This window comes from Melitaea cinxia, chromosome 10 (assembly GCF_905220565.1).
Source record: "Melitaea cinxia chromosome 10, ilMelCinx1.1, whole genome shotgun sequence".
NCBI lineage: Eukaryota > Metazoa > Arthropoda > Insecta > Lepidoptera > Nymphalidae > Melitaea > Melitaea cinxia.
The window spans coordinates 521,428-548,932 of record NC_059403.1 but is presented as its reverse complement, the minus strand read 5'-3'; the positions used below and the strand labels follow the sequence as shown (position 1 = coordinate 548,932).

The window sequence follows — 27,505 nt, the reverse complement described above, 5'->3', positions numbered from 1 at the left end:
GTATAGTTGCTTTATTTTATGAATGTTCCATTTGTACTCTGTGATAGCTGTCATATTTGCTAACATTGCTTACTCTGTGCTGCCCCGTGCTTGTATTGACATATAATGTCAATTTCAAATTGTAAATAAACAATGTATGAAATCCGATAATAAATCGTATGGCAATAGACTGAAGTTTATCGCACAATGAATATTAGCAAACGCAGTGATGGACACAGATGACCCGAGGCAACCTTTACTCGGTAAGTTTATTTTTTAATCTTTTACTATAATTATCACGCTTATTTAAATTAAGAAATCATTTCTTTTTAATATTACATTATAACCTAATAAAGTATATAATAATTATTTATAGCAATATTTTTTTTACGCTCTAATTTTATTGTGTATTGTTGTGTAACCGCTACCCACTGTTGCGTTAATGTTTCAGAAATAATTGGAATATTATTAATTGATTTAGTTATTGCCTTATTTTTTTTTTTTTTTTTTTGGTTTCAAATAAAACTATTTCACAACTGCTGTTGTTTTGGCATAAGGATATCATTCTTCAAGAACAAATAAAATTAACACTTTAAGGTAATTATAATATTACTTTTATAGAATGATTGTTAATAAAAAATCACTAACACTGACAAGACTATACTTTCTTAAGTTTGTATATTTTAATTTTCATTTAAGTAGTTTACAGTAAAACTTAATAAATAAAATATGAAAAAAAATATTAATAAAAAATGTCTATTTGCAAAAAATATATAAAAAAATTTTTCTTTCAAGTTATTAAAGTCAAAAATTGGTCAGTAAAATATTTACATTCCAACCAGAATAAATAATAAATCATTTTGTGCCTTGTATTATACATTTTTTTAATATTTAATTATTCACGTAGTTTTAATAATAAAACTAATTATTCTTTTGTCTCAAATTTGTTGTCCATTATTGATGAGATTGATATTTAGATATATAAGACATCTTAATCTGGTAAGTTCTTAAGTTTCTTTTTGAAATAATTTTTCCGTAAAACATAAATATAAAATTTTTAAAGATAGTAATAATAAATATATATCTATGCTACTAGGATTAATAATAATGAAAACAGTATTTTAAATAATTTTTTATTTGTTATAATGAGTAATTACATAAATTAGAAATTTCCAAAAAAAAAAATTTAAAGATGTTCCTGGATAGAAACTGTGTTTTATACATGTTTTCAGAATTAGTAAAAATAATAAATTCTAAATAACAGCTACGACAAACTTCTAGGCACATATTTTTTTTAAATTTAGATTAATTGTTTTTAATAATGTCAAAATACAGATATACATACATACATATAATCACGCCTCTTTCCCGTAGGGGTAGGCAGAAACCACTTCTTTCCACTTGCTACGATCCTTACATACTTGTTTCGCTTCATCCACTTTCATTATTCCCTTCATACATGCTCGTCGGTTTAGGGTACTCTTGACCTGGCCTTTTTTCAAGACGTCGCCGATTTGGTCTTGAAATGTCCGCCTAGGTCTACCCCTTCCAACACTTCCACTCACACTCGCCTTATACACTTTTTTCGTCAGTCGTTCTTCATTCATTCTCTCGACATGACCAAACCATCTCAGCATACCTTTCTCAATTTTTGTCACTACATCTTCTTTCAGACCACACCGTTTCTTTATCTCACTATTTCTCATCCTGTCACTCAGTTTAACTCCTATCATGCTTCTTAACGCTCTCATCTCAACTGCATTTATTCTGCTTTCATGTCTCTTCTGCCATACCCAACTTTCACTTCCGTACATGAGTGTCGGAAGCAACACCCCCTCATGCACAGCCAAACGAGCCTTTTTAGACACCTTCCGACTGCTCATAAAGGAGTTCAAAGCTCCGTTCACCATGTTTCCTGCATTCACTCTTCTTTCAATATCACTCTCACACTTTCCATCTCTTGTAAACTTCGAACCCAGATACACAAACTCATTCACCTGTTCAATTTGTTCATCTCCAATCACGATATTACAGTCTGTCACTACCTCATCTCTTTCAAACACCATCACTTTCGTCTTCTTTACATTCATCTTCATTCCCTTTCTAACAAAAGCTCCACTCATAGCAGTTACCATCTCCTGCAACTCCTCGGCCGAGGACGCAAGTAATACTTGGTCATCAGCATAGAGAAGACATTTGACGAGTAACTCACCCATTCTCAACCCACTTTCATTCTCTTTTAACTCTGTCAAGCAATTGTCCATGAACAAGTTAAACAGCCACGGTGACGCTACACATCCCTGTCTAACACCTTTTTCGATATTAAACCATTCAGTGTATGCCCCGTTTATCCTCACACAAGCACTAGAATCCCTATAAAGAGATTGTAGTGCTCGCATGAGTGCGCCGCTCACACCGTACACGGACAATGCTGACCACAATTCATTCCTCACCACTCTATCATAGGCCTTTTCCAGATCCACGAACGCGCAATAGACCTTTTTGTTTTTTTGCTAAAAACTTTTCGGCTATGCACCGCAAGGAAAAGACCTGATCCGTACATCCCATTCCCTTTCTAAATCCCGCTTGTGCATCCCATACTTTTTCATCTGTTTCATTCACAACCCTTTCAATCAACACTTTCGCATACAATTTACCGACGACGCTGAGAAGGCTTATACCGCGGTAATTTATGCAGTCCTGCCGTGACCCTTTTCCCTTATACAACGGCACGATTACGGCTTTGCACCAGTCTTCCGGTACTTGCCCATTTTGCCAGCACAAATTGAAAAGGCAGTACAGCTGGCTAGCCACTATACCCTGTCCAGCCCTCAGCATCTCGACGGTGATCCTGTCATACCCTGCAGCCTTACCTAATCTCATACTTTTCAGCGCTTTCACTATTTCATCCATGCTTATCTCACTTTCATCGACATTTATACTACTCTCAATGGAAGGTGCCGGATGTTGTACCTGCACTTCCTCTCTTTCAAACACACTTTCAAAATACTCTTTCCATCTCTTTAACACACATTCTTCTCCATTTATAACGCTCCCATCTTGACTCCTGATTGTGCTCAGCTCCGAGGGAGAAATTTTTCCTCTGGCTGTTTTGATGGATTTCCAGAAAAACTTAATGTTTGACTGGAAATCTTCAGTGAGCCTCCTATCAAAATCATCCTTTCGTTCTTCTTTCTTTCTAGACACAACTTCTTTCGCTACTGATTTCAATCTTTTATACTTCGTCCTTGCTTCCTTTACCTCGTCATCCGTTGCCTTTTGAACCTTTTGGTTAGCTTTTGTTGCTAACCAATCCAACCACGCTTTCTTCTTTTCTTGCACAGCCTTTTGTACATCTTTATCCATCCACACATTATAGTTCTTTCTTCCTTTCCTTTATAGAAGACACAATACATGAGAAAAGGAATAATTAATGCCGTTTATGTTACAAAATCGATAATTAAAATTTTGTTTTTTTTTTATTTTATACAGCCATTATTATTTTTTTAATTTATAATTTAATAAATATATATTTATGGTGTTATTTCCTGTAACAAAAAAACCAATACTGAACACACCTTTGTACATCATATAAACATATTATTATGATCTTGTACTGAGTAACATGCTTTAATTGTTACAGGCTGTTATACATTTAATTTAAATGTAACTTTCTGTGTGTGTGTGATAAGATAACATGTGTGGCATTATTTCTTGTCGAGTTTTTTTTCTCTGTTTTTATTTTAGTATCAAAATTTACTTCAAAAAGTGACATTCAATTAAAATTAGTAATTGAAAATGTATAGGTATTTCTCAAGTTAAAATGTACTTAGATCGAAAGATATGACTTTATTTTTTTACCTTATCGTAAGAAATTAAGCTAATAATGTAACTGTCAATATATTTATATTTAGATTTCATAATCTGACTCACTAATGTAAAGGTTATTTAAAAATTTGAAATATAATCTAGAATTTTTTTTTTTTGGTGAATACATTATTTGATGTACAAAAGTTTTAATATTTACCAGTTGTAACTTTCTAAAGTTTTATTTCTAATTTCAACAACATTCTCATGTCTATAGAATTAGGTTTGTTACATAATGAATACTTTCGCACTTTTTCAGTCCGCAACACGTTTGACGGGAAATTCGCAATTTATATTAAAAACTAGCTGACCGCCTTCAGTTGTGACGTTTTTCCTTGTTACAAAGAAATAAATTTTGTTATTATCATTCGTAAGATAAGCGCGTACATACATAAATGTAGATACGACCTTGTCGAAATATGAGACTCGAAACTCGCAAATCTCGAAAGATTAAGTTTTGAATTTCTTAACACATAAAAAGGGAACAGTTCAAAACATATATAAATATATATATAAATATCATATAACATACACACACGGTCGTCTGTTCCTATGGTAAGCGACTTAATGCTTGTGTTACAGATAACAGCCGACTGTTATAACTATTTTTTTTTGATAAACATACATAGAAATAATACATATATAAATATATAAATACAACTATTATATTACACCCAGACTCAGACGGGAATCGAACTCGCAACCCGCAGGATAGAAAGCAGGGCCACTACAAACTGCGCCAACGGGCTAATCGTAAATAACCAAAAAACATCAAAATTAAGTCTTATAAATCATTCTATAAATAAGGAATCATTCGTAGAGATTTAGGAAGTAATTGTGTTTGCTCGCAAATTAAAAGAGAACCAAATTCAATTTACATCGGTAAATAATAGAGAAAAGATAATAAGAGAGAAGTCAAATACGCATTACTAAGAATAGCTAAGTACTCTTCAGATGTCAGTCAAATTTAAATGGCACCACATGCCAAACAACCAGCCTTCGAATAAAAATGGTTAGTCAAAATGGTACACACAGTAAAAGGTTATGAGGTAACACACGAAAAAATACAGTCGAATTGAGGTCCTCCTTCTTTTTTTATTCATCACTCATCATCATCACTTCAGCCTATTGCAGTCCACTGCTGGACATAGGCCTCGACAAGTTCGCGCCAAAAATGGCATGAACTCATGTGTGTTGCTAATAGTCACCACGCTGGTCAGGCGGGTCGGTGGTTACGGGGCTGGATTTGTCGCATCGAAGACGCTGGTGCCCGTTTTCGGCCTGTGTATTTCAAAGCCAGCAGTTGGATGACTATCCCGCCATTGGTCGGCTTTTTAAGTTCCAAGGTGGTAGTGGAACTGTGGTATCTCTTAGTCGCCTGTTATGACAACCATGGAAAGAGAGGGAGTGGCTATATTCTTTACTGCCGTAATCACACAGCATTTCTTTAAAATCGGTTAAAAATAATGTAATATTCTGGATTGAATTACTGCCTAGCAAGCTAGGGTAGTTAATGAGTACGTAGACGCCCTGATTTCCATTAATACCCGAGTGACCTGGAATCCAGACCAAAAGAAAACCGATCCGATGCGATCCTTGATGTTTTAATCCTTTTGGTTACACGAGAACGAAGCTGGACTGAACATAATATGGAGGAAATGTACACCCATTGAGCAAATACTTACCTTAATTACTAAGAAACAGCTTAACAATTACATAACAGTTGTATGTTGTGGGCTTAAAAAAGTGTAGGTGTTATTAAATATTGACTAAAAAAAAAAAAATTGTTTCATTTCAATTGAATTTTTTTTTATACGAGCTTATTTGACATTTATCTTGTTGATGTTCTCTCGTACAAATGCTGTCAAACTTGTGAAGTTATGTTCGTTACTTTTTCGGAAATTTTCTTGAATTTCCTGCATATGTGTGTGTTATTTAAAAAAAAATACTGGGTGTACCGATCTCGGTGATTCTTTTTTTAAAATGGAAGGACCACACGACAAGTCTGGTGCTAGTCTAGTTTTTTGATCGAGATATTACGAATACTCTATGAGTAATAATAATTCATATTTAACTGGCTATTTTTCGACAACCTATATATTACTGTGGATATCAATAGAAGTCGGTTTTTTTCTTTCCGCCTAAATAAAATTATTTACATAGAATAAACAGAACGCCAAATGTCTTTCTAATAAGCAATTCCCTTTCAAGCTCGATTGCTAATAAATATCTTAAGGAGTTAGCAAGACAATAATATTGTAAGCTTTACTGGATTCATATCAACAAATATTTACCAGGAAACTCTTGTATATTAATTGACACGTTCACGATCGATCACGATTCAGCCAGTCGCACCCCACTGCTGGGCATAGACCTCTCTCTCCATATAAGAGAAGTTTGAGTTATTAATATACGAATAGTCTCCAGCCACGTTTTTTTTTATCTTTCTGTTCGTTTTGAACTACAAACGACCGTACGTGTTTTATGTAGATTTCACAAACAGACGAAGTATGCTAAGGTTTTGTGTAAATCACATTAAAATATAGTTATACTAGCTGACCCCGCAAACGTTTCTTTGCCATATATGTTATTAACCCGCTTAATCCCCCCCCCCCCCCTATAACTTAGGGGTATGAAAAATAGATGTTGGCCGATTCTCAGACCTACCCGATATGCCCACAAAATTTTATTAAAATTTAACACCATGACACGAGAATTTTATATATTAGATTATCACATCTCAATAATTCTAGACATACATTATGTTACAATAAATTGATATAATTCTACTACAGAAAAAAAATGTCGTTATATTGCGCTCGAGCGAGGTATATTTATTTTAGGTTAATTAGACAGTTTATCTCAGATAAATTTAGATATTTATTCTCTTTATTGTTTATGTGGATTTACAAATAAAAAAAAATCTGAAACAGTAAAGCCGACATTAAGTCACGCCGTTTACTCACTGATAATATTAACTCCAGTGTGTGTATTATTTATAACCACAGTTTTAAGCTGTCTAGATTTTTTTTTTATCTTGTTGAATTTGAAAATTAATTCCTTTTGAGCCGATTTTTCAGTCAATGAGTTTCAAAAGTAACGTTATCTGTTTCGGTAAAGGCCGTTGATACTTTTTATAAAATTTATACGACTTTCACGGACTTGAAAAATCGTAATGAGTTTTTAATTTTTTTTTTCTTAATTTTTTTCCAAGGAAATATTTACTAAGCGTACGAGTCACCTGATGGTAAGCGATTATCGTAGCTTATAGACGTCCGCAACACCAGAAGCATCGGAAGCGCATTGACGATCATATCCCCATGTCCCCCAGGAGCTCTGATCACCTTACTCACCAATAGGAACACAATACTGCTTGAAAACACTGTTATTTAGCTGTGATCTTCTGTAAGGTCGAGGTACTACCCCATTCGGGCGGCACCATATTTTGAGCAGGAAATTTCCTGCTGTGCTCCACCTCAGTAATATAAAACATTAAAAACGTTTTACATAATAAATAAAACGTATGAAAATTGTTCTTTATATTTAATATTTATTATTCAAATATAGAAAATCCTTCGAACAATAAAAATAAAAAGTTAACAGAACAATTTTTACTATCATGTTTAAATCTTTGTGTAACTATAATTACGATTATAAACAATTGTTGAAACTTTGTGTGTGATACTTATAACTGGTTTGAAGTAGTTTAAGGATACAGTTCCATCTAATGCTATGATATAACAATTATATATTGCGATAAATGACGCAGAAGCGCGGTATAATTATGATGCAAGATAAAATTTCATTGAGTTAGGGCATAGTACTGTGTGGCTACGGTACTAAAGAATATAGCCACCCCCTCTCTTCCCGTGGGTGTCGTAAGAGGCGACTAAAGGATAACACAGTTCCGCTACCACCTTGGAACTTAAAAAGCCGACCGATGGCGGGATAACCATCCAACTGCTGACTTTGAAATACACAGGCCGAAGACGGGCAGCAGCGTCTTCGGTGCGACAAAGCCAGCCCTGCGGTCACCAACCCGCTTGCCAAGCGTGGTGACTATGGGCAAAACATATGAGTTCACGCTATTTTTGGCGTAAACTTAGGAGGCCTATGTCCAGTAGTGGACTGTAAAGGCTGTAATGATGAGGGCATAGTAGAAAATATGCTCAAAACTTGGAGCTGCCCGACTGGGGAAATATCTCAAACTATCAGAAAATCATAGACAAATAATAGTAAAATAATAATATATATGAATACAACAATGGACCTTACAATTCCTTTTGTGAGTAAGGTGGTCAGAGGTCCTGGAGAGGGTTGGAGATAATGTCGGCAACGCGCTTGCGATGCTTCTGGTGTTGCAGGCCTCGACAGGCTACGGCAACCGCTACTGTCGGGAGGACCGTACACTTATTTGTCAACCTAATTATAAATAAAAATAACATTACCTAAATTCAAAATACCGAGCAGTAGAATAAAGTACGTCGACAGGAACGTAGCGAGGTAAGCGAAATTTTAAGAGTTGGCCACGTACTTCCACGTACTTCACTCCCTTGGAGTATAAAAATTAAATACTAAATGACTATGGGATTCGTTTTTACTTGGTCCCGCCTCCTTACAATAAAAATATACAAGAGAGACTGAATGTTTAAGTAGTATACAGACGTTCTTACTTCTGTTGCATAATTTTAGTTTACGACCACAGATGTCAATGACCTTTTAATCGTTGCGGACCGCTTAGTTTGCAAATTTATATTTCATTCATCACTGTTAATTTCTTCAAAAAAAAAAAAAAAAAGAAATGCAACAAAAAATAAAATATAATTTGATAATTTTCAAAACTACTTTCTCGCAGACTTGACTATTATTATTCACTGCCTTCTGTATTTTAATCTGAATGGCGGGAATTGTTGATTTTTTTTGTGTACTTGACAATTTACATTCAGAAAATAATATGAGTGTAAATAGATTTTTTTTTCGATTATTCATGACTTCGATATGATAATAAAAACATACGAAAGGTATAATATTACGCTTCGCTCGCAGTACGAGTACGCTTTATTTTACGCAATTCAATCCATTATAGTATAAATCGTCATTCTCGCTTCACGTCTTTAGTGATACATGCTTAAATACAAAGTAAAGACAAGATGAGTGACTCCTTGGGTAAATTGACATCTTTATTTCTTACTGATATTAATAATATTTATTTAGTTTTTATTTAATATTTTATTACTCAATTAGAATTACATTATAGATAATAACAATATTCTAATTTAACAAAGTGCAAAGGCGGACAGATTAAAAATATATTGATGGAATAACTATGGCATTTATTGTAAATTTTTTTTTGCTTCGTTTAGGGGGGCCAAGAAAAAAATGGCGGCGGACAGCGATTAAGTTCTGTAATATGGAGTCGTGGAAAAGGAGAGTGCCGATTACGATCTGGTTGCCGACGTACAAACTGGAGTTTTTGGTGCGAGATGCTATTGCAGGTTTGTGGATTTTTTTATATAGAATTAATTTTTATTTATGAACTAGCAACCCGCCCCGCCTTCGCACGGGTGCAATGCCGATACTAAATATACTACAGAATGTCTTTATTTATAGTGTGAAGCTAGCTTATAGTATGGTTATTAACATAATAACAACAACATTCAAATATGCGTCGTTAGATTACGCGTTGTTACAGAATGCGTTGAGGAAATAAAGGTTCACTGCTCGTTATCCGTAGGTGATAGCGTGATAATATGTAGCCTACAAGTTGACCCGACTTCTTAATAATATTCGTGCCAAACTTGAAGTAAATCCATGCAGTACTTTTTGAGTTTATCCCGGACATACATACAGACAAACAGACAAAAATTCTAAAAACTATATTTTTGGCTTCGGTATCGATTGTAGATCACACCCCAAGTATTCTTTAAAAGAAATATTCAATCTACAGTTTTGACTTTCCTACCATTTTATTATATGTATAGATTGTATAGTTAATATTAATATTTTTTTAATCAATGGGACAGCCACACATACGTGTGTGTTTATGTCTTTATGTTTGTGTGTGTTGATTTGTAAATGTAAAGTTATACCAATGGCGTAGTCTCAGCAATTAGCTGGCGCGCTAGCGGTTGCCGATTCGATTCTGCGAATTCCGAATATTAGTACAGATACAAATGATGTAGTTGTGATGTGATATATGCTTTTGTGATTGTATTGTATGTGTTTCAGAACCTCGGGTCACACGTGTTTTTAATATTATAGAAATATAAATTTACTAGAATTAAAACGAAATAAAAAAAGTGTTTATGTACTTATGTACGCACGTGAGAAATATTATTATAGTTAATTGATAAGCTAACTTCTTCTTCGTTGACTAGCTAATCTCAAGGTGTCGGTTTTTTAACGGTGTGCGCGCACATTCATTCGCTAGCTAACTTCACGTTGCTAACTTCTTCTTCGTTGACTAGCTTACTTCAGGGTGTCGGTTTTTTGTGATGGTGTGCGCGCGCATCCTAAAGATTTACTCTCATGGAATGCGCTAATAATCAATTAAAAATTGTTTTGAAATATTTATAACCAAAGGTTGCGGATACAATCCTGCACGGAGGAGAAATTTGTAAGAGTGCAAATATTTGTTTTTGATCTCGTTGTAAATGGATATCGGTTCTTCGGGTTTCATTACCTTACCTCGGTGAGCACGTAAAGGCCCTTGGTCGGGTTGTTATCAATTACATCTTATCATCTGATGAGCGAGCTATATTCATGTTAAGAAACTATTCGCCAATCAGCAATAAAATAGCACGGTGAAGTAAGCTCCATTCCTTCACCTACGTGGAGAGGAGACCCCAGTATAGAAGTAGTACACTTTATAGGCTAATTTAAATCAGTTTAGCTAATTTATGTAAGCGTATACTAATTACATTATGTAATACGTACATTACGTTTTTTTTTATACATCTAGGTCGGCAAACAAGCGTACGGCTCAACTGATGGTAAGCGATTCTTATAACACCAAAAGTTTGGTGCCGACTCTACCCCCAATCTTCCCCAGGAACTCTGGTCAACTTACTCGCCACAGGAACGCACCAGTTCTTAAAAAGTACTATTTTACTGTGATCATCTATAAGGTCGAGATACTTCCCCAGTCGGGCTGCTCCAGATTTTAATTAGGATATTTTCTGCTGTATCCTACCTCAGCTTATATATACGTCGGTCAGTCAGTCAGTCAGTCAGTCAGTCAGTCAGTCAATCAGTTAGTCAGTCAGTTCAGCCTATTGCAGTCTACTGCTGGACATAGGCCTCATCATGTATACGTAATACGTATTACTTATTTATTACACATATTGTAAAATTTCAAGTGTTGCCTGTTGACCTAATGTTTGATTGTTGATATCTTTGTTGATAAATCCTTTTGTGGTAATCATTCTTTAAATGGTCCTAATTTCGTTATTTTGAACTTTCAATCAATTAACATATATGTTAAGTCTAAAAATGTTTTAAATAAAGATTGAAATGAAATATACTACCTATTTGTAAGGGACCTTTTTTAGATATTACAAAATTATAATTAAAATGTTTAGAGAAATATGAGTAAGAAATTAAACCTTTTTTTTTACGCGGGGAAAATCGATCATGGATACCCTCCAGCGCGGGGGCGTCAGAGGGTTATGTCAGACTCCTATTGCCTTGGTGGGGCGAGATGGGTTCGCGTTAGCATTCGCCACCTCGCCCCGGAAGAAGTTAACCCTAGCTTGACGCCTTGTGCTACTTATTAGTTACGAATATAAGAGTACGAATTAAGTTAGTTTATCATATATCTATTTTATTGAAAATCTATAAGGACATATAAAAAAGTGTGCGCTTTAGACCACACGTTTGAAGTAAAACTTCTTTAGTGCCATCTAACTTGTATCTCCCTCTCAACTTCCTTTCGCCTTGCCCGATCACACTTTTCGTAACGCTCTCGTCAAGCATTCAACAGCTTACTCCCCAATTCGTCCAAGCATGTGTAAAGAAGCTTTACTTAAAAAATTTGCCATTATAAATTGCTATTACAGGCTAACTCCACATATCTATGGAATTATGTATAATAAAGAAAAAAAAAGTGTTTGTGTCAGCCCCGACGCACGACTGGAGTTTACTCCTTCAGATAGATTGTCTAAATAGGCACAAATAAGGCTTACTACTCTAAGATAAAGATTAATACCATATCAAATGGTAAATAAATAAATCAAATAACCCAATAGGGTTCCGATAGATGGCGTTAACAAAAACGTAACGAAGTCATTCGTTCAGTAGATTTCACTCCTCATATTTTTTTCATACCAGAGGCCTTATATGTAAATTGATTCTTAAGGAGTACCAAGTAACTCCAGAAATTAAAGTATATACAGAAATAAAAATAAAACAAGGAAAGAAAATAAATGATTAGCACGCAGTATGAATAATTCACTATTGAATATAATATTAATAAATAATAATTGAATTTTATATGAAAATAGCATCTCTATCTCCAGATTATGGCGGGTTAGGTTTTTTTCGTCTCATGTCTCGGGAATTTCAGTTTTTTTTGATGAAATCTGTGATGGAAAACTGTGATGAATGTAGCAATTTTTCCTAATTTTTTTTACTTCAATCTTTAGGTCAACTTTCCAAATATTCAGGTGCAGTTTTTAATTTTTTAGTTATCGTGATTTTATTTTACTTTTCAGGCATTACAGTTGGTCTCACGTCTATACCGCAAGGGATAGCGTACGCTATGCTGGCCGGTCTGCCGCCGCAGGTAATATTTTTATTTTTAAGTGTATACGCTTCAGCCTTATAATATCACAATTAACATGCTAGACCCACAAGGACTGTACGGACACCGAGACCACAGCAAACATCTGTATGGCCAATACAAATATTTGTTATGTGCGGGGATCGAACCCGCAACTAAAATGTAGAAAATGACGATCCTAATTAGGATAATGGAATAATCTTATCAGATTAGTGTATTGTCATCGGTACTCGATAAGTCTACTAAGTTTAAATGATATCTGAACGTTTGAAGTGGGTCAAAATGAAGTCCAAAGGAATCAGTTACAAACATACAATATAGGTGTCATACAGGTGAAGCTAATAAAAAGCGTATAACAGGCGATAAAGCTCAATTTAATGAAAACATCGTTACTATAACATATTCTAGAGTCAAGGCCGATACGTCTAGAGAAAGTTTTAAGATTTTATTATAATTAATAGTTGCATAAGCGCGAAAGTGACTCTCCTTGTTTAAGCGTAACTTCGTCGCTAATCTTATACGTAATGTGGATTGCTATGTAAAGCGGATTACGTCACCTTTGTATTTAAAACAATACTCTATATAACTATTATCTCCATGTCTATAAAAGACTTCATGATCTTGTCATTGAGTCAATAATAATAATAATAAATTCCTTATTGGACCAAATACTTTACAATTTCTTAACTCGCCAAACTGCGTGGTAGTTTACCGGCGGAATTAACGCTTGTCAACATGTATTATACAATATCAAATTATTTTTGACGTGACAACGTCTAGTAAATCGATGAACGCCGGCTGCATGCACGAAAAAGGATGACTCATTGTCCCGTTACGCTTATTGTGTGCTTGCGCCGCATCTATCTCTCTTTTACTCGATTGGTCTATGTATCCGAGGAGATGTTTTGTTATGACGTTGTCACGTTAAACTATCGTCCGTAAAGCAACTTTATAGACAACCAATTTTTTTTTTGTCGATGACCCATTGCATAGAAAAAATAATTGTACCAGCTACTTCGAATGATTTAATTAAATTAAATAATTAATTTAATAAAATAATAAAATCATTCGAAGTCGAAGTACCTCCTCAGTTTGACAACTTTTTTTTTATACAACTAAGTTGGCAAAGGCCCACCTGATGGTGAGCGCTTACCATCAGGCACAGCTTATAGTCGTCTGCAACACTAGTAGTCTTCCTATCGCGATCCTATTTAAATTTGAACGAGATATGAAGAGTCGTTTTGAAGATATCCGTAATAATGTGTGTACTATACTTGTCGATATAATTTAAAATAGTATTATATCTACGATTTTATTTTTGTGTTACCCACACATTAGGAATTCTAAACATTTTTGAATATCATATCAAAAATTGACCGCTCCAGCGGGGTTCGGGGTTTCGCTTAAACGGAATATAAAAATCATCATATCAAAAATTTCGATCTAGCGGGTACATCGTTCAATAGCTTAATTGGCTAGCGCGTCGACACGGTCAGTCGGAGACGCGGGTTCGAACCCCGCTGGAGCGGTCAATTTTTGATATGATATTCAAAAATGTTTAAAATAGTATTATTTTTTGTTTGAGAACATAGACAATTATCAATGAGCGACTTAAATAATTTCTCGTCAAATATAATGCTTCCCTTTACATCTAGGTAGGGCTCTACTCCAGCATATTCCCGGGAGTTGTGTACGCGATATTTGGTAGTTGTAAGGACGTCACAGTCGGCCCCACCGCAGTGCTCGCTGCCCTGATCGCCAAGTACGTCGCCTTGTCTCAAGACTTCGCCTACCTCGCTACATTCCTCTCCGGGTGCTTTATTCTACTGCTCGGTGTTTTGAATTTAGGTAATTGTCTTTGGTTATACTCTTAGGTTGACGAAAAACGTTGAAAAAGTTTACGATCGGAGTGATGATAAGCGGTTATCGTGCCTTATGGCTGCTTGTTACACCAGGAGCAAAGCAAGCGCCCTTTTTCTATGTAACTAGATGGGCAAACAAGCGTTCGGCTCACCTGATGGTAAGCGATTACTGTAGCTTATAGACGTCTGCAACACCAGAAGCATGGCAAGCGCGTTGCCGGCCCCAGCCTCAGTTCGACCAGGACATTTGCATTGATAACCTTGCTGTAACGACACAGCGTAACCCTAGAAGCTCTGGCTATATCACTCACTAGTCGTAATTGTAAATGATGATTAAGAGTTGTTTGTCTATTAAGAGAAACTGTTTGTATTATCTTTTTCGGAATGTCAGCTACTAAAAGATTGATTACGTTACATAAAGGGTGGCTGGAGACGAGCGTGAAGCGTTAAATTAATATACCATATTATTTAAGCAATACACAAAAAATCAGTCAAATAGAAGCAGTATTAGCACAAAATAGGTTTATATTTTTCTGCAAATAAAAAATCAGATAGATAACTACACCCATATCGTTTGGCAGAAAAGTAATTTATATTTGGTTTCATTAAGAATTATAAAGTACCCTTTCTTTATCAAAATCTGCTCTCAAACGCCATCTCTTGGAGTCTGTGAACAAGTATCTCTAGAGCGCCTTTTATATTTTGAGCTAAGTTCAAGTTATCAAAAGAGTTCCATAAAATGTATTTAAATGGCTAGTAGTACATTGTCACTACAAACGTATTTGTAATTTGTAACTGAAATGCTAATAAACCAATTTTCAGGTTTTCTGTTGGATTTTATATCGAAACCGGTTATAAGCGGTTTCACGACGGCGGCCGCGCTACAGATATCAGCGACACAACTCAAGTCTCTATTTCAAACAACAGGTATATCATTTATATATATTTATTATTTTATATATATATATATATATATATGTGCTGTGTGGCTACGGCACTAAAGAATTTAGCCACCCCCTCTCTTCCCGTGGGTGTCGTAAGAGGCGACTAAGGGATAACAAGGTTCCACAACCATCTTGGAACTTAAGAAGCCGACCGATGGCGGGATAGCCATCCAACTGCTGGCTTTGAAATACACAGGCCGAAGACGGGCAGCAGCGTCTTTGGTGCGACAAAGCCAGTACTGCGGTCACCAACCCGCCTGCCCAGCGTGGTGACTATGGGCAAAACACATGAGTTCACGTTATTTTTGACATAAACTTGTGGAGGCCTATGTCCAACAGTGGACTGTATAGGCTGTAATGATGATGATGATAATGATGATGATGATATATATGTATATATATATATATATAATTGCCGAAATGTATGTATTTTTAACCGACTTCCAAAAAAGGAGGCGGTTCTCAATTCGACTGTATTTTTTTTATGTATGTTACATCAGTACTTTTGACCGGGTGGACCGATTTCGACAATTTTTTTTTAATCGAAACTTTTTTACTTGACGCTTTTTTCGTCGACATACGTTGTATTATACCGCATAACTTTCTACTGGATGTACCGATTTGGATAATTCTTTTTTTGTTAGAAAGGGGATATCCTTAGTTTGGTACCATGATAAGAATCTGGATCTGATGATGGGATCCCAGAGAAATCGAGGGAAACTCTCGAAAATCCGCATTATTTTTTTACTGGGTGTACCGATTTTGATAATTTTTAATTTAATCAAAAGCTGATGTTTATCATGTGGTCACATATAAATTTTATTGAGATCTAATAACTACTTTTTGAGTAATCTTTGATAACGCGTAGTTACTTGAATATTTTTTCGTCGATCTACGTTGTATTACTTGTCGATGTATTTGAAGTCGTTTTTTTTTTCGTTTGTCTCCAAACACAATTATAATCGTTAATTTAAACCCTTTAAACCCTTAATTTTTATCATAGTCGATTGTAAAATATTTAAATGCGTAGAATAGGTACTAGAAATGACCTTTTCAAATAATCTGTATGATCTCAACTGAATGAATTAGCCTTTTATTTATTTTTGTTATATATTAACTACCTGACCCGGAAAACGTTGTTCCGTCATATAAATAATTACTATTTTTAGGACAAATCACTATGTCTAGTACATATACATAAAAAATTTCATGAAAATCGGTCGAGTCTACCGCCAACAACCGCTCCGGTGTAGTATTGCGTGTGCCGTGTAGTTCAAAACCGCTCCCGCTCGGGACGGATATTTCTATTTTTGCAAATATTTATTTTCGGTGTGGATGTCTGTTCTTGTGGGTCCTCCCACCGAGCCTCGGAGAGCACGTTAAGCTATCGGTCCCGGTTGTAATCATAAATACCTGATAGCGATCGCTTTTCATCATTACAGCCTATACAGTCCACTGCTGGACATAGGCCTCCACAAGTTTACGCCAAAAATAACGTGAACTCATGTGTGTTGCCCATAGTCACCACGCTGGGCAGGCGGGTTGGTGACCGCAGTACTGGCTTTGTCGCACCGAAGACGCTGCTGCCCGTCTTCGGCCTATGTATTTCAAAGTCAGCAGTTGGATGGTTATCCCGCCAGCGGTCGGCTTTTTAATTTCTAAGGTGGAAGCGGAACTGTGTTATCCCTTAGTCGCCTCTTACGACACCCACGGGCAGAGAGGGGGTGGCTATATTCTTCAGTACCGTAGCCACACAGTACACCATTCGCTTTTCATAGTAGCGAATATATCCACCAACCCGCATTGGAGCAGCGTGGTGGATTAAGCTCTGATCCTTCTCCTACATGGAAAAAGAGGCCTATGCCCAGCTGTGGGATGGTACGGGCTGAATCGTTATCGTCATCGGTCGAGTTGTTTATTTATGTATTTATTTATTTATTATTTGTGACACCAGACTTTTATATTTTATATTCTTTTATTTATTAACATTAGAAATGTTTACGCAAATTTAACTCATTATAATTAAACAACTTTTTCGGATTTTATCTTTTTTTTTTATTTACAGGTCCATCGGGCGGTACATTTATACACGTTTTGATAAATTTCTTCACAAATATTAAAACTGTTAAGTTGTGGGACACAGTATTGGGTGTTGGGACGATTATCTCCTTGTTACTGCTCAAGGTAAGACAAAATCATATCTCTTAGTATATATATAAGTTAATTCAGATTGATATGACCGGTCGTTTAAAATGGCTAGTCGAAAAAAAATTGCAAATAAATTGCTCTGTTTATCTGAAAGTAAGAGAATAATTAGCGATTTAAATCTAAAATATTCGTCCCCAGAACGATTGATTTATTATTATTGTAATTGTTAAATTGTTGTGACATTTATTAATTTTTAGTTGTATTTCTTTTATCCATTGTAAGAAGATTTTTTTTTCTTGAGTCATTTGTTACCTGAAATAAATATTTATTATGATTATAAAAAATTAAATCGAATTAAGAACTTTGACTGAGGTAGGGCACAGCAGGAATTTCCTGCTCAAAATATGGAGCAGCCCGACTGGGGTAGTACCTCGACCTTACAGAAGATCACAGCAAAATAATACTGTTTTCAAGCAGTATTGTGTTCCTGTTGGTGAGTAAGGTGACCAGAGCTCCTGGGGGGATTGGGGATTGGGTCGGCAATGCGTTTGCGATGCCTCTGGTGTTGCTGGCGTCTATCATCATTACATCATTACAGCCTATACAGTCCACTGCTAGACATAGGCCTCCACAAGTTTACGCCAAAAATAATGTGAACTCATGTGTTTTGCCCATAGTCACCACGATGGGCAGGCGGGTTGGTGACCGCAGTACTGGCTTTGTCGCACCGAAGACGCTGCTGCCCGTCTTCGGCTTGTGTATTTCAAAGCCACCAGTTGGATGGTTATCCCGCCATTGGTCGGCTTTATAAGTTCCAAGGTAGTAGCGGAACTGTGTTACCCCTTAGTCGCCCCTTACGACATCCACGGGAAGAGAGGGGGTGACCATATTCTTTAGTACCGTAGCCACACAGTACAGCTGGCGTCTATAAGCTACGGTAATCGCTTACCATCAGGTGAGCCGTACGCTTGTTTGCTGAGCTAGTGATATAAAAAAACCCCCTCCTGTTTTTGAAGTCGTATAAAAGATAAGCGCCCCCCCCCCAGCGCGCGGCGCCCCCCCCCGGCGGCGGGCTCGTACGCGCGCTGTGCGTGCACGCGGCGCGCGCCAGGAACGCGCTCGTCGTGTTCGCGGGGCTCGCGCTGGCGTACGCGCTGTCTCTGCGCGGGCTCGCGCCCTTCGCCCTCACCGGTAACCTCTCGCGTAGTCATGAGCGCCTGGTACTGCAGGCACCGAGTGATGGGCTCTGAGACCAAGAGTGCCCGGTAATCTCTCACGTAGTCATGCGCTCCTGGTACGGCAGGCACCGAGTGATGGGCTCTGAGACCAAGAGTGCCCGGTAATCTCTCACGTAGTCATGCGCTCCTGGTACGGCAGGCACCGAGTGATGGGCTCTGAGACCAAGAGTGCGCTATATGATAGTTTTTTTGAAGTAAAACCTCTTTACTTGGGGACTAGCTGGTGGATGCGTGACGAGAGCGTTACGAATAATGTGATCGGGCGAGGCGAACGGAGCAGAGAGAGCGAGCACACATGTTCTTTCTCTCTTTCTCTTATAGCCTTACGTTTCGTATATCTAAGACAGTGCAGTCCCTATTGCTAAAGAAGTTTTACTTCAGTCGTGTGGTCTAAAGCACTCTTTTTTTTTATTTAATTTACTGCAATTAAAATTAGCAGTATAATAAATTTTCATTATACGTTGCGATTTTAAGCTAATATGATGCAGCTATGGAAATAATTATGTGTTATACAGAATAAAAAAGTGTGTGTGTTAGCTCCGACGCACGACTGGAGTTTACTCCTTCGAATCGACTATCTAAATAGAAACAAAAAGGCTTACTAGTCTAAGAAAAAGATTAATACCATATCAAATGGTAAATAAACGAATCAAATAACGCCTTCTATCGATGATACGTTACGACGAGATGGCGTTATTAGAAAACGTCGTCGTTACGAATAACGTAACGAGGTCATTCGTTCAGTATATTTCACTCCTCATATTTTTTTTCATACCACAGGCTTTATATTAAAATCGATTCTTAAGGAGTAAACTCCAAAATGACCTCTTAGTTGATAGAAAAAAAAACTCACAGTTACGGAAACTTGGATACTAATTATTGTATGGTAAATTCACAATTTCCAGGAATAAAATCAGACGCCGCGTTGGCCCAACGGTCACAGCCATGGATTGTACCTGTTGCGCTGGCGGTTGCGGGTTCGATCCCCGCACATGACAAACATTTGAATTGGCCATACAGGTGTTTGCCGTGGTCTGGATGTTTGTGTAGTCCTTGTGGGTCTCCCCACCGTGCCTCGGAGAGCACGTTAAGCCGTCGGTCCCGGTTGTTATCATGTACACCTGATAGCGATCGTTACTCATAGTAGGGAATATATCCGCCAACTCGCATTGGAGCAGCGTGGTGGATTAAGCTCTGATTCTTCTCCTACATGGGGAAAGAGGCCTATGCCCAGTAGTGGGATATTACAGGCTGAAGCGAAAATTCAGAACTTAAATGTGACATTTTGAGATAGGACACAAGAGGAAACATCCTGCTCAAAATCTGGAGCATTTCATACGGGGAAGTATCTCGACAGTACAGAAGATCACATCTAAACACCACTCTCTGCTCTCAGTAGTGTTGTGTTCCTGTGGTGAGTAAGGTGGACCAGAGCTCCTGGGGAGATGTTTCTGGTGTTGCAAGCGTCTAGGCTACTGTAATCGCTCACCATCAGGTGGGCCGTACACTTGTTTGCCGACTTAGTTGTATTAAAAAAATTGAGAATGGTTTTATCCAGGTACAATACAGGGTGGCCTGCCTCACTTCGGTCCACCGCCCTTCTCAACGACGGTGGGCAATGAGACGCTGAACTTTGGGCAGATGCTGGCCGTGTTCGGACCGGAAGGGTTCGCGATGCCGCTCGTCGCCATACTGGAGAGCATTGCTATCGCTAAGGCTTTCGGTGAGCGTGTTTCAATCAAATATTTCTTTGTTCATGAAGTCTTCAAATGTACTTTTGAATCGCCATTTCATAAAAAAATCAAATTCAATATTGTATTTAAAAAGTCATCACTTCAGCCTATCGCAGTCCACTGCTGGACATAGGTCTCCACAAGTTCGCGTCAAAAATGGCGCGAACTCATGTATTTTGAGCAGTCACCACGCTGGGCAGGCGGGTTGGTGACCGCAGTACTGGCTTTGTCGCACCGAAGACGCTGCTGCCCGTCTTCGGCCTGTGTATATCAAAGCCAGCAGTTGGATGGTTGAAAAACTCATTGGATGGCTTAAAAACTCAGTCAGATATATATTTTAATTGGTAAATTTTCGATTTTCAAAAGGTAATAGTTTTAATGTCTCATTTTAAGGGTTTAAAAAGTTAATTGAAACTAAATATATTTTCTTAAACGTGATCGAACGACGTTGTTTTAAAGTATTATCGTCATAAAGTAACAGTCAATCCTCACTGCCTCTAACTCTAAACTCAAAACATTTTTGAATATCATATCAAAAATTGACCGCTCCAGCGGGATTCGAACCCGCGTCTCCGACTGACCGTGTCGGCGCTCTAGCCAATTAAGCTATGGAACGATGTACCCGTTAAAGCGAAATTTTTGATATGATGATTTTTTATTTTCGGTTTAAGCGAACCGTGGCGCCGTCTATAGTGAGTTTTTTACAGAGACCCGTAACTATTCAAAAGACCTTATTTTTAAGCTGTTTGCTCATTGCACTAACTTCCATATTCGGGATATCATCCGACATATTTCGTTACAATGGTGCACATGGGTGCTGCTGCACTACTGCACTGCTGCAATATTATGGACTGTTGTCCTTAATATTTATTGACCTCTTAAAAGATTTGAAGACAAGAGCAAACGATGTACAAAATGGCTTCAATTGTTAGTGGAATATTCTGGTCTTTTAGTCGTCGCTTACGATACCCAGTGAAATGGAGGGCTGCATTCTATTCTGCCGGGCTACTCAGTAACTTACTAATAAAATTTAATATTCAGAAATCTAAAAAACGAGTATGCTTTAGACCACACCACTTTAGTAAAACTTACGAAACGTAACTCACTCTCTTTCCATCTCCACTAACTCATATCCCCGTCTCAACTTCCGTTCGTCTCTCTCGATCATATTCGTAACGCTCTCGCCACGCATTCACCAACTTAATCCCCAAGTCAAACATGCATGAAGAAGTCTTACTTCACAAATGTAATTAAATGACTGCTTATTCACTTAATATACTGAAACAACTTTTTCGGATTTTATCGCGGTTTATAAGGTTTTTTCACATGCCCGAAATTGGATACTTTACAGCGACCATGGTCACGGGAGAACAGTCCTAATAAACCGTGATAAAATCCGAAAAAGTTGTTTAATTATAATGTATTTCCATTGTCTAAGTTCGATGCTAATTTGACCTCGATCCGCCAGCGGGCAGTGCCCGCGTGGACGCCACGCAGGAGATGGTCGCCATCGGGGCGTGCAACGCGCTGGCGGCGCTGGCGCAGTGCATGCCCGCCACCGGCTCGTTCACGCGCACGGCGCTCAACCACGCCAGCGGCGTCGCCTCGCCCGCCGGCTCGCTCTTCAAAGGTGACCACCGCTGTACTGTCGTCTGTGGGTTGTCTGGTGCTATGGGTAAGGCGCGTCTTGCTCGAAATCAAGGGCAGATATGGGTCTGCCCTTGATTGGCCGAAATAACTCAACTTTGTAGAGGATCACAATTCACGGCCGAATAACAAACTTCAAGTAAGTAGGGTAGCCTGAATTGCTGGGGTTACAGTTGTATAGTCGGCGGCAACCTCACCTATCTCTAATACCTTTTAGAATTTCTCCTGAAAGTATTATTGATATTGTAAACGTAATCTCAAAAATAAAAATAACACTAAATAATCCATTCTCTTTGATTCAAGCTTCTCTCGTCCTTTTGTCCGTGACTCTGCTGTCGGAAATGTTTTACTTCATCCCGCGGGCCACTTTGGCCGGCATCATCATGGTGGCCATGATGTCCATCTTCGACTTCGCAATCGCCAAGAAGTTATGGATCAGTAGTAGTGAGTAGTTGTCATAAGTAGTAAGTGTTAGTATTTGTTGTTCCGAACTATACGCGTAACTAACCGAGCCATACGCGTTTCTATAAGAGAAAAAAGATTTTCATATAGACTAAGTCATATAGGCTCGACCATATTCATTCTTCTCAACCCTCATTGAAGCAGGGCAAAAAAAGGGCACACCAGGAAATGTCTTGCTCAAAATTTGGAGCAGTCCGACTGGGGAAGTACCTCGACCTTACAGAAGATCACAGCCAAATAACACTGCTTTCAAGTACTGTTGTGTTCCTGTGGCGAGTAAGGTAGCAAAAACTCCTGGGGAGGGTCAGAAATCAGGTTAGCAACGCGATTGCTCCTAATGTTGCAGACGTCAATAGGCTACGATAATCGTCTACCGTCAGGCGGATCGTACGTTTGCAACTTTTTAATGTAAAAAAAAAACTGAAACCAAAATCTGATAAACTTAGCAAATATTTCCTCCACAGTATCCGAGCTCGCGGTGTGGGCCCTGACTATCTGCGTGGGGGTGTCGGTGGGGCTGGAGTACGGCATCGCGGCCGGCGCCGCCGCCGACGCCCTGCGAGCCCTCGCCGCCGCCGCGCGCCCACACCTGCAGTTGCAGCTGTTCAAGGTAACCTCTTCTGTAGTTATGCGCTCCTGGTACTGGAGGTACTGAGCGAAGTGGGCTCTGACGCCAAGAAGTTTATGGTCAAAATATTAGCTGCTGCTATATTACAGCCTCGCACGTAAGCTACAGCTGTTCAAGGTAACCTCTTGTGTAGTCATGCGCTCCTGGTACTGGAGGTACTGAACGGTATGGCCTCTCACTGGGCATGCCTACTCATTTTACAGATAAAATATTAAATATTTTCGCCGCCTTCGCGCCTGCATCTGCAGTTGCAGCTGTTCAAATTAACCTCTTGCGTGGCTATGAGTTTCTGGTACTCGAAAAGTGCATTGCGCGGGTGTGGCATCTTTATAATTGACGGGAAAATTAGCTATTTCCTCTGCTAGTTGTTAATTTTTTTTTTATGGTGAGAGTCATTGGTAGTCTTGCTTACGCTTGTACGCAACACCATTTGGTTTTCTTGGCGTTTAAAACAGAATTGTCTTAAAAGCAATCTCGTATATTTATATACTTATTATGTACTTTTTTTTCTCCTTCGAGTACTTTTTACATAAACATAAAATGATATGGTCATATGTTCATTAAAAAAGTAAAGGACCTCGAATTTATCCTTATGTGACGCATATTTTTAGCACAGACCCAAAAGTCCGATTTCCGTTTATTGATGCATTTTGAATTCTCTTTAAAATGAAAACCATAAAACACAAATTTACACGACATCATTTGGTGGTCAACGAAATCGAATGTTCTCGATAACTCAAAGAAAACGCCAAATAATATTGTAATGGGATGACATGGCACGTTTAGCTATTAATGCTAATATAAATTTTAAAATCAACCGTGCTTCTCTGACACAACTGAAAGCCATTAAACCAATCAATTTATTAAATTTTAAAAGCACGTAATGAAAACGAGACTTTAAAATGTATCGAAATACTCGGCACTACGAGTCGAGATTGAACCCGGCGCTGTCGCCGTGGCGCAGGTGGGGCACCAGGAGTGCGCGTCGCTGTCGGCGGCGGGCGCGCTGAGCTACGCGAGCGCCGAGCACGCGGCGCGCGCGCTGCGGGCCGCGGCGCGCGCCGGCCGCCTGCTGGTGCTGGACGCGCGCGGCCTGCGCGCCGCCGACGTGGGCGTGCTGGAGGTGCGTGCGGTGTGAGTGTGTGTGTGTGTGTCTGCGGGCCGCGGCGCGCGCCGGCCGCCTGCTGGTGCTGGACGCGCGCGGCCTGCGCGCCGCCGACGTGGGCGTGCTGGAGGTGCGTGCGGTGTGAGTGTGTGTGTGTGTGTCTGCGGGCCGCGGCGCGCGCCGGCCGCCTGCTGGTGCTGGACGCGCGCGGCCTGCGCGCCGCCGACGTGGGCGTGCTGGAGGTGCGTGCGGTGTGAGTGTGTGTGTGTGTGTCTGCGGGCCGCGGCGCGCGCCGGCCGCCTGCTGGTGCTGGACGCGCGCGGCCTGCGCGCCGCCGACGTGGGCGTGCTGGAGGTGCGTGCGGTGTGAGTGTGTGTGTGTGTGTCTGCGGGCCGCGGCGCGCGCCGGCCGCCTGCTGGTGCTGGACGCGCGCGGCCTGCGCGCCGCCGACGTGGGCGTGCTGGAGGTGCGTGCGGTGTGAGTGTGTGTGTGTGTGTCTGCGGGCCGCGGCGCGCGCCGGCCGCCTGCTGGTGCTGGACGCGCGCGGCCTGCGCGCCGCCGACGTGGGCGTGCTGGAGGTGCGTGCGGTGTGAGTGTGTGTGTGTGTGTCTGCGGGCCGCGGCGCGCGCCGGCCGCCTGCTGGTGCTGGACGCGCGCGGCCTGCGCGCCGCCGACGTGGGCGTGCTGGAGGTGCGTGCGGTGTGAGTGTGTGTGTGTGTGTCTGCGGGCCGCGGCGCGCGCCGGCCGCCTGCTGGTGCTGGACGCGCGCGGCCTGCGCGCCGCCGACGTGGGCGTGCTGGAGGTGCGTGCGGTGTGAGTGTGTGTGTGTGTGTCTGCGGGCCGCGGCGCGCGCCGGCCGCCTGCTGGTGCTGGACGCGCGCGGCCTGCGCGCCGCCGACGTGGGCGTGCTGGAGGTGCGTGCGGTGTGAGTGTGTGTGTGTGTGTCTGCGGGCCGCGGCGCGCGCCGGCCGCCTGCTGGTGCTGGACGCGCGCGGCCTGCGCGCCGCCGACGTGGGCGTGCTGGAGGTGCGTGCGGTGTGAGTGTGTGTGTGTGTGTCTGCGGGCCGCGGCGCGCGCCGGCCGCCTGCTGGTGCTGGACGCGCGCGGCCTGCGCGCCGCCGACGTGGGCGTGCTGGAGGTGCGTGCGGTGTGAGTGTGTGTGTGTGTGTCTGCGGGCCGCGGCGCGCGCCGGCCGCCTGCTGGTGCTGGACGCGCGCGGCCTGCGCGCCGCCGACGTGGGCGTGCTGGAGGTGCGTGCGGTGTGAGTGTGTGTGTGTGTGTCTGCGGGCCGCGGCGCGCGCCGGCCGCCTGCTGGTGCTGGACGCGCGCGGCCTGCGCGCCGCCGACGTGGGCGTGCTGGAGGTGCGTGCGGTGTGAGTGTGTGTGTGTGTGTCTGCGGGCCGCGGCGCGCGCCGGCCGCCTGCTGGTGCTGGACGCGCGCGGCCTGCGCGCCGCCGACGTGGGCGTGCTGGAGGTGCGTGCGGTGTGAGTGTGTGTGTGTGTGTCTGCGGGCCGCGGCGCGCGCCGGCCGCCTGCTGGTGCTGGACGCGCGCGGCCTGCGCGCCGCCGACGTGGGCGTGCTGGAGGTGCGTGCGGTGTGAGTGTGTGTGTGTGTGTCTGCGGGCCGCGGCGCGCGCCGGCCGCCTGCTGGTGCTGGACGCGCGCGGCCTGCGCGCCGCCGACGTGGGCGTGCTGGAGGTGCGTGCGGTGTGAGTGTGTGTGTGTGTGTCTGCGGGCCGCGGCGCGCGCCGGCCGCCTGCTGGTGCTGGACGCGCGCGGCCTGCGCGCCGCCGACGTGGGCGTGCTGGAGGTGCGTGCGGTGTGAGTGTGTGTGTGTGTGTCTGCGGGCCGCGGCGCGCGCCGGCCGCCTGCTGGTGCTGGACGCGCGCGGCCTGCGCGCCGCCGACGTGGGCGTGCTGGAGGTGCGTGCGGTGTGAGTGTGTGTGTGTGTGTCTGCGGGCCGCGGCGCGCGCCGGCCGCCTGCTGGTGCTGGACGCGCGCGGCCTGCGCGCCGCCGACGTGGGCGTGCTGGAGGTGCGTGCGGTGTGAGTGTGTGTGTGTGTGTCTGCGGGCCGCGGCGCGCGCCGGCCGCCTGCTGGTGCTGGACGCGCGCGGCCTGCGCGCCGCCGACGTGGGCGTGCTGGAGGTGCGTGCGGTGTGAGTGTGTGTGTGTGTGTCTGCGGGCCGCGGCGCGCGCCGGCCGCCTGCTGGTGCTGGACGCGCGCGGCCTGCGCGCCGCCGACGTGGGCGTGCTGGAGGTGCGTGCGGTGTGAGTGTGTGTGTGTGTGTCTGCGGGCCGCGGCGCGCGCCGGCCGCCTGCTGGTGCTGGACGCGCGCGGCCTGCGCGCCGCCGACGTGGGCGTGCTGGAGGTGCGTGCGGTGTGAGTGTGTGTGTGTGTGTCTGCGGGCCGAGTATGTGTGTGTATTATTGGGTGTTGTGTGTGTGTGTGTGTGTGTGCGTGTTTGTGGGTGTATATGTGTGTGTGTTTGTGTGTGTGTGTGTGTCTGCGTGCGTGTGTGTGTGTCTGCGTGCGTGCGTGCGTGCCTGGGTGCGTGCGTGCGTGCGTGTGTGCGCATCCCTCATACTACGACATGTATATATTACGTGCAGCTTGTCCGGGGATTTTTAACTAGTATTTTAAACTATCAAGTCTTACTTAAATAAAACATAAATTATTCTTTAAATTTTCAGAACCTTGGAACTGTTGTATTAGATCTGGAGAAAGACAAACACCGTGTTCTGTTGTGGAACTTAAGCCCCAAGCACCAGAAACTGTTAGAATGTCTTCATCCTGGAATATCCAGTAAATTCGTATCGGGACCCAGCATCGATCAATTTATTTTAGGTAACATGAACAGTTCTACTACAATAATGTATTACCGCCAGGTCAATTATTATAACAAATCTTTCGTTTTATTTACAGATCTGAACGCGGCAGGATTCGTTTGACATTAATTCTACGATACTTTAAAATTGCGATAGAATTATTTCTATTTATGAGATTTTATTTCAAATTGTTAAATGTAGCGATATCTGTATATTTACGTTAGGTTAATAAGAGCGTGTGTTGTACAGTTTATTATTATCATTAGTTATGTACTAGGAAATTTAT

At 41.5% G+C, this 27,505-nt stretch overlaps 1 protein-coding gene across 1 annotated transcript; it reads left to right on the top strand.

Moving 5' to 3' along the window:
* The first annotated feature begins 208 nt into the window (after nt 1-208).
* On the top strand, nt 209-27,467 carry LOC123657142 (sodium-independent sulfate anion transporter-like). The gene is given in 17 exon segments (XM_045592721.1): nt 209-242; nt 9,210-9,341; nt 12,558-12,628; nt 14,281-14,473; nt 15,310-15,414; nt 17,497-17,615; nt 18,406-18,442; nt 18,660-18,770; nt 20,376-20,540; nt 22,019-22,180; nt 22,501-22,641; nt 23,124-23,269; nt 24,252-24,410; nt 26,331-26,437; nt 26,555-26,762; nt 27,085-27,238; nt 27,317-27,467. Coding segments are annotated over 17 exon segments (2,070 nt in total). The 3' UTR covers nt 27,343-27,467.
* Nucleotides 27,468-27,505: the final 38 nt, after the last annotated feature.